This window comes from Centroberyx affinis, unplaced genomic scaffold (genome assembly GCF_046629955.1).
Source record: "Centroberyx affinis isolate AG114_WGS23_722 - 3 ecotype Tasmania unplaced genomic scaffold, CSIRO-AGI_Caff_v1 ptg007121l_1, whole genome shotgun sequence".
NCBI classification, from domain to species: Eukaryota; Metazoa; Chordata; class Actinopteri; order Beryciformes; family Berycidae; genus Centroberyx; species Centroberyx affinis.
In genome coordinates, this window is record NW_027283608.1 from 32,297 (window position 1) to 40,256 (window position 7,960).

General features: G+C 41.3%; 1 protein-coding gene across 1 annotated transcript; it reads right to left on the reverse strand.

The window, feature by feature from the left end:
- Positions 1-512: 512 nt before the first annotated feature.
- On the reverse strand, positions 513-7,886 carry LOC139639316 (probable phospholipid-transporting ATPase IM). The gene is made up of 6 exons (XM_071513402.1): positions 7,794-7,886; positions 6,743-6,826; positions 5,531-5,776; positions 4,664-4,802; positions 3,474-3,604; positions 513-2,614 (listed from the first exon to the last, which is right to left on the reverse strand). Exons 1-6 carry the CDS (start codon positions 7,884-7,886, stop codon positions 2,348-2,350), a joined length of 960 nt encoding a protein of 319 aa, XP_071369503.1. The 3' UTR covers positions 513-2,347.
- Positions 7,887-7,960: the final 74 nt, after the last annotated feature.

Consider the following 7,960-nt stretch of genomic DNA (forward strand, 5'->3'; position numbering starts at 1 on the left):
CTTAATGCTTTGGCAATATTGTTCTTAACTTTCATGCCAATAAAGCCTGTTGAATTGTATGTATGTCTGTATTGGTGACACACACACATATCTATATCTATATCTATATCTATATCTATATCTATATCTACAGTATATAGATATACATAGATAGATAGATGAACAAATCTAAAAGCAGCAACAGTAGTGAAATTCTTGCGTGGGATCCCCAGTAAAATGTGTTCATGTGTGGAAGTTGTTTGTCATCGATGTGAAAAAGTTTATATCACTTCTTCAGACTCAATTTCAACATGATGCACTTTAATGTAGTCATGTTTCTCTTTCCATTCCACCATTGTTTGTGTTTGTCCCTTATACTATTTTGTGTTTATCTCTTCTGTTTCACTTGAAGATGAAGCGCTTTGTAAACTTAATTTTAGAAAAGTGTACCACAAATAACACAAGTTGTTTTATTCACTAAAATCTCAGATTATCTCCTCACCTATAATGTAGACAGTCAAACAATCCTGTATTAAATCATGTCTTACAATAAAAAAAAACTTTTCAGATGTGGGTCTGTGGGACAAAATATCATCACACGACAGTCAGTGGTATAATTTTTGTCTATTTGAAGGGTTTAGGAATGAAAAATATTGAAAGTGTGAGTGATATGCACTGATTGCACTGTCCACTCACTGTTACTTTTCAGGTTGTCTCTACATCACCAAGACAAATTCCTGCACCTTTATTTTACTGACTCTCAAAAGTACAAAAAACCCCAAAACAAAAAAAAACAAAAAACTCTGGTTCCATAGACTACACTGACCCCTGGCTGCACTTTCCTCACTGACCAAACATGCTGTGACTCAGTGCTAAACAGTGAACAAGTTACTTCATGAATGATTGAATATTGAATGAACACAGAGCAAAATAATAAAATAATGTTTATATTTCTTCAAGTAAATAATTACGCAAACAAAAAAAACAATACAATTGAGTGAGACAAACCATTAATTCATTCAATTCATCATAGGCTTCAACTAAAACTTAAATCATTTAATTATCCTTTATCCTAACCTTTGACACCCTGAGTATTGACATTTCACTTGGGAATGATAAAAAGAAATTCAAACGATACAAAAGGCAGTGTGAAAATCTCATAGCAACTTATAACTAAAGTCTTCATCTAGAAATCCGAAACAAATAATAAGAAAATCAGATGTGCATGACACAAACTTAATCTCATCACAAATTATAAGACACATTTCTTCAACATTAAGGCTGTTAAGTGCTGCCAGCAAAGCATTTTTCACAGTTATTGACATCGACATTGATCCATAAAAAAAAACCTTGAATCAAAACTAGACTCAGTTTTAACGGTTCCCCTGGATACGATCCAGGCAGCGAGCGTTTCACTCTGTACATCCTCCCATCCTCCCAGGCTCCGTTCAAATGTTTCAAATAAAGTCCCACGCTTTCCGGATGTTTGGATTTCCCTCTGCGTCGACCTGTACGCCACGGTCCCTGTCCGTGTTCACCTCCTCTATGAAGGCCAAGTTATACTTCTGAGTCAAAGTGTCGCCGTGGCAACGCTGTAGGTGTCTGCTGCAGTGCGAGTATTTATAGTTCTGCGTCGGTAATCCTGCGCTTAGGCCACCAAAAAACACTAGATGGCAGTAATAACAACAGAAGCAGTAGTGTTTACATTCTGGGATATTTCTCATCACAAATTCAGTGACATCTGGTACTTTGGTAGAATTTAGAGATGAAGAGATTTTAGAGATTTTGTGAACCTCCTCAGCTCGTCTCTCTTCGATCTGCTCCATCTTGTCTTCACTACCGGCGGACATCACCCCCTTGCACCCTGAGTTTCTCCTTAAATTTCCCCTGAAGTAGCGTCAAAGTTATAAAAAGTTATAAAAATACCTCTTCCATACTGTACGACAATGTCACATACATGTTCTGTATCTTCATTGAAGCTCTAGCTGCTTAAAGTGAAATATTCAAACCCAAGATGCCATTTTGTTATGGCTGCATCATTACAACAAATGGTAAAAATCTAGATGTCTTGTGCATCATGTTATGCACATTTTCCTTTAATTCAGCCTGACATGTTTGGTATCTTTGGAAACCTTAGGATGTTGACTAGAATTTAAAATAAAGTTCTGTGGGTTTGAACAAAGCTTGGCTGCAGAACATGAGTTTGTCATGATGATCCCCCAGGAGGGACCTCAGGGTAAAGTGGTTTTAACCAGATACAGGTAGGAGGAAATAAGAAGCGAATACGAAGCCAATCACAGTTCTTTTGCAAACACCCTACGGCGTTGCTATGGCAACACTTTGATGCAGAAGTATAAGCTGCTGGCGGCTAAGCGGTCTGCGGCTCCTCCGACTCCTCGTTGATGGTGCGGTAGAACTGCGGCTGGCTCTGGGCCAGAGGAGAGTCCGTCTGGGGGAACAGGACCGGCCGGCTCTTCAGCGGCCGCTTCAGCAGGAACCTGCCGGACGTCACCAGCTCGCCGTAGCCCTGCGCGTGGGAGAAGGCGTAACCCGACCGCCGGGTGCTGATCCTGCGGGTGGGGGGGCGGCCGGGCCTGGGAGCCGGCACCGCCTCCTTCCGCACCTTGTGCCTCACCTGCAGGGAGGGAGGGGACAGGGACAGTTTTTTATGTTTGTCGTGTTTTTTTGATGAATGTTGGTGTATGTGTTGCAAGACAAACTTCTCTGAGAACGGACAATAAAATCAAATAAAAAAAAATAAAAAAAATATCTCATCTTATCTTATGTCTCCAAGTTGTTGGTTTGGTTTTTTTTGTTTTACAACACATGTCTCCACACCACAATACTTTCTGAACACATATATGGCCACCTGTACACTTGTTAATGCAAATATAATGCATATTTGCATATCATGTACAGTATATTACTATAAATTCACATACTTCTTCAGGTTTCATATATCTCTCCAATTGTTATATTCTGCATATATTAATAATATTTTCATAATGGTTCTGCTATTTTGTCTTGTATACTGGCAGTATATATATATATATGTAGTTTATAGCACATATTTGAATTTTAGTAATCTGTGTTTAGTGCATGCATGTACTTGTTTGTATTTATCTGAATGTGTGTATGTCTTTATTCACATGGCACCTTACTCATCCTTTGCAATCTCATACATGTGTTTTGTTAGTTTGTACTAAACCTAAGAAAATAAAGATGTAAATTAACAACAATGAGACAAGTCCAACAATGTGTGGTTGGATAATTTATTTTTATGGACTTTTCTTATTCCTGCGACCAACCTGCACCTGATCATAAGTGGCTGTGCACGGGCGTCTTGACGACTAATTCCCTGTGTTTCTGTTAGTTGTTTGCAATCATTAAAAACGTAATAAAAACATTAAAAAAAGAACTGTAAGATGAGATGAACTTGACTGATCCCCAAGGGGAAATTTGGTAAAGACACTTTGGATAAAATGTCGTCTCACCTTGTCGTTGATGGTGGGCCGTAGCTGAATGAGGATGAAGCGGAAAGTCACCACAGGCAGAGCACAGAGGATGGAGGTGAGGAGGATGGTCAGCCACACGTTCGGCTGGTTCAGGGAGTTTCTTGCGGTGCCTGGGGTCCGCAAAGTACAGAAAACATCAGGTCAACAGTCAGAATCATAAAGCAAAAGGGGTTCACTGTTACAAAACCTAATAAAAAAATAGTATGTGTGTGGGAAGGGATTTAGTAGTCAACTGCACAAATTAAACATGAAACACAAAAGATGGATGAACAAAGATGGAGATGGATAGACGTGGATGGAGAGTCAGGGTCGAGCAGGAAAAACACACAAACCTCCCTCAGTCATAGAAACAATTTTTTAGAATATTGGTAAACCAAATTTTAATGTCTATTTTGCATTATTGTCATTCTGTCATGGTGTTAGTCAGTCAGATGAATCCTGCACTCGCCTTTATGGCCCATGTGTGTCTGTGCAGAGGCAAAATCATCATCAAAACTTGGCAAGAAAAGGCTTGAATTCTCCATTGTACATTTTTTTGTCATAGTATATTACCGAGAACATTAAATCACACATGAGAGGGATTCAATTTCAAGATAAAAACAATCTTCTTTCACTGACTGGTGTTACTTGTGGGCTGTTAAAGGCTAAATTGTGGTTTCACAGTATTTTATTGAAGTAACTTGACTGTAGGTTATAGTAGAAATCAGAGGAGAGATTATAGATCGGCCCCAGTCCGTCTGTCCATCCGTCAATATCTTGGAAGGCATTGATTGAATTCTGATGAAACTTCGGGGAATGATATGTTTCATTGTTCCAAAATGACTGATGACTGATTGGCTACAATGTTTGCTTAATTGTCTGTACATCACACAAAATATCTCAGATGCCACTTATCGGATTTTCACAAAATTTAAGAAAGTCATGCGTCTCATCGCTCCATTTTCAAAAATGCACTGATTGGCCTAAGGGGGGCACTATAACATGTGTTTACTTGTTACTGATTGGCACAAGGCCTGTCTGCATCATGTGCGGGGGATGACATGTTTATTTGTTTATAAGTCCATGTAGTTTATTAAAATGAACATGGATTTTCTCAGGAATGAGCAGAACTAGCAGTGGAGGCACAGCAGCTGCCACTTTCCCTCCTGATATGAGCTGAATTTACTCACCGATGAAGGGGAATGAAGAGGTGAAAATGAGGAACATGCCGTTGCTGTACATGGTGAAGGTGATGGCGAAGTAGGCGGACAGGCTTCCCCACACAAAGAACTGGTTCACAGCCGTCCAGTAGTGGGTGTCCAGACACAGCTTTAGGAGACACACAACCACCTCAGTCTCACATTTCACACCGGCTCTCTCTGTGTGTGTGTGTGTGTGTGTGTGTGTGTGTGTGTGTGTGTGTGTGTACATCAGGTCCAGAACTTAATTGGTGAAAGGGGTGTTGAAAGTTCATAAAATGCCTGTGAAATCAAAAATAAGGAAGCAAGAAGTATCCTTTTTTTAGTTGAGTTGTTATAATTTTGTTCATTTTGTGTGAGTAATGTCCCCCATAAGCCACCGTAGGTGAATTGTTGGAGGCTGGGAGCTTATTACCGGGGAATTCTTTCCAGTGTGTTGGGAGCCAAAAAATGTAATGTTTTTTGATAAGAAAACAACCGAGCACACAGCATGAAACAGTTGAAAATGTTGGCATCCCACAGCCAGCAGTAGAACAAAATGCCGACCAACACAAATCACTGCATTCAAAAAAAATATAGCAACCAATATGATAAAAAAAAAAATCAGAAATTGAGGGGAGGAAGATGGACTGGATGTGAACAGGGAAGGGAAAACAGCACCATCCTCTTCTTAAAAACAACTTCCAGCAGTGGGAATGAAGTTAAAACAAATCTTAGTGGTACAAATTGAATTGTTTATTTGCTAGTAAGCAGATGTGTTATTTCATATTTCATAAGGCGGCAAAAGAATAACCTCTGAAAGAAAAAGTGAATTTCTGGTGTACATGTATGTTTCCAATATGAGGTTTGTCTCCTCACCTGTATCGTGACGGCGATGAGCAGGCAGGTCTGCGCCAACAGAGCGAAGGACTGGTAGTCGACGATGTCCTTGCCGTCGTCGCGGACGGTGTCGTACATGGCGGCCCAGGGGATGAAGAAGAGGATGAGCGAGCTGTAGCAGCTGTGCATCATGCAGCGGACGAAGGCTTTCTTACTGAAGTACATGTTCAGCTGGCCGGGGGAGTAGAGCTGAGGATACTGGAAACTCCACCGGTCATTCACATCCTGCAGAGAGAGGGGGAGGGGGGGGGGAGAGAGAGAGAGAGAGAGAGAGAGGGGGTGAGAGAGAGAGAGAGAGAGAGAGGGGGGGGGGGGGTGAGAGGGAGGGGGGGTGAGTGAGAGAGAGAGAGAGAGGGGGGAGAGAGAGGGAGAGAGAGGGGGGGTGAGTGAGAGAGAGAGAGAGGGGGGAAGGGGGTGAGAGGGAGGGGGGGTGAGTGAGAGAGAGAGAGAGAGGGAGAGAGAGGGGGGGAGGGGGAGGGGGAGTGAGAGAGGGAGAGAGGGAGAGAGAGAGGGGGGAGAGAGAGAAAGAGAGAGAGAGGGAGGGGTGAGAGGGAGAGAGAGAGAGAGAGGGAGAGGGGGGTGAGAGAGAGAGAGGGGGGATAGGGAGAGAAAGAGAGAGAGAGAGAGAGAGGGAGAGAGAGGGAGGGGGGTGAGAGAGAGAGAGAGAGGGGGGATAGGGAGAGAAAGAGAGAGAGAGAGAGAGGGGGGATAGGGAGAGAAAGATAGAGAGAGAGGGGGGAGAGAGAGAGAGAGAGAGAGAGGGGGGGGGACTGAATTCAGACCTTTTTCTCATCCTCTAAAACTCACAATTCAGTCATTTTATTTATTTTATTAAGTGGCAGGAATGGGCTTCCATACCTTAATTTAATAATAACTTTATTTATTGAGCACTTTTCAAAACAAGGTTACAAAGTGCTTTACGAGAAAAGATCAAATCTGTACAGCTAAGAATAAAAACACACAACAGAAGCCAGACGACAGTCTTCATATAAGTAGATTAAAAACAAGCAAATTAATCAAAAGCAATCCAGAAAAGTGAGTTTTTAAGACTGATCTAAAAGAGGAAACAGTACTGGCAGCCTGATCCAGTCCTCAGCCAGGTCGTTCCACAGAATAAATTATATGATATTAAACCAAAAAACGTTGTATGGGAGTTTTAGAGCGGTGCAGTGAAACGACTCAACAGCTTACCTGGTCAAAGAGACTCATGCCAAGGACAGGAAGAGCCGTGTAAACCAGGTTGAACAAGGTGATGAACCACTCGTCATACACTGTCTGTGTATAACAACAACAAAAACAACATTCATCAGGCAAATATACACAAAGGATATATACACCTATATGTATGTGTGAATACTTGTACTGTAAACATATGATATTTGGTGGACAGTTTTATCCAAAGTACCAAGTAAAGCTGCACTAGGCAACTGACGAATTGAAAAATTTACACTTTAATACCCAGAAATCCTGTAACATGTTGTCAGCTGCTTTAATGTATACTTTATTGCATGTGCTCTATGTATACTTTACTGTATACTTTAATGTATACTCATATTTTTTCTATGTTTTGTTTCTATGTGCACTTTGTCTAAATTTTCCATACTTGTGAAGGAGTACATCAATTTTACAAATAGTTTACATGAAGTGAAGTGAAACATCATAACTGCATTATAAGCATATTATAAGTGTACTGTGCACTATTCTTAGATTATAATTACATCTGGAAAGTACATGTAGTGTAATGTATTATGAATCTGGTGTGAATCAGTTAGAAATGTATTAGGCTACTAGTTTCCCTAGAACAATGGTTCTCAACGTGGGGTCCGGGGACCACCAGGGGTCCCTGAAGGCGTTCCAGGGAGTCCCCAGGAAATTGATGAATTGTTTATAAGAAGTTAATACAATTAGAGAATGTAGAAGAATGACTATTTTGATCATAGTTTCACTGTTATCTCTCTACCTACAATACAGATAGTCATGGAATTCTGGACAAAATCATATCCAACGATAAATATATTCTCAGATTTGGGTCCGAGAGACAAAATCTCATCAAATGGGGGTCCGTGGCTCTAATGTGGACTAAATTAGGGGGCCTTTATGTGAAAAAGGTTGAGAATCACTGCCCTAGAATGCATTTTTTCACATTATGCGTATCACAGCCCATTATATTATGTTATATAATCCTAATAATTAGACAGTGTTCATCGTTTGCCGCCTCATCTTCCTCCCACGTGCCGCTCACCTGTGCAGAGAAGCCGCAGAAGAAGGCGTACCAGAAATGGACGAAGGTGAAGGTGAAGTTCTTGTAGAAGAAGTAGCGCAGGAACTTGCACATGCGCAGGTAGGACCAGCGGCCGTGGACCAGCAGGAGGCGCTGCAGGTAGCGGAACTGGGCGAAGGAGAAGTCGC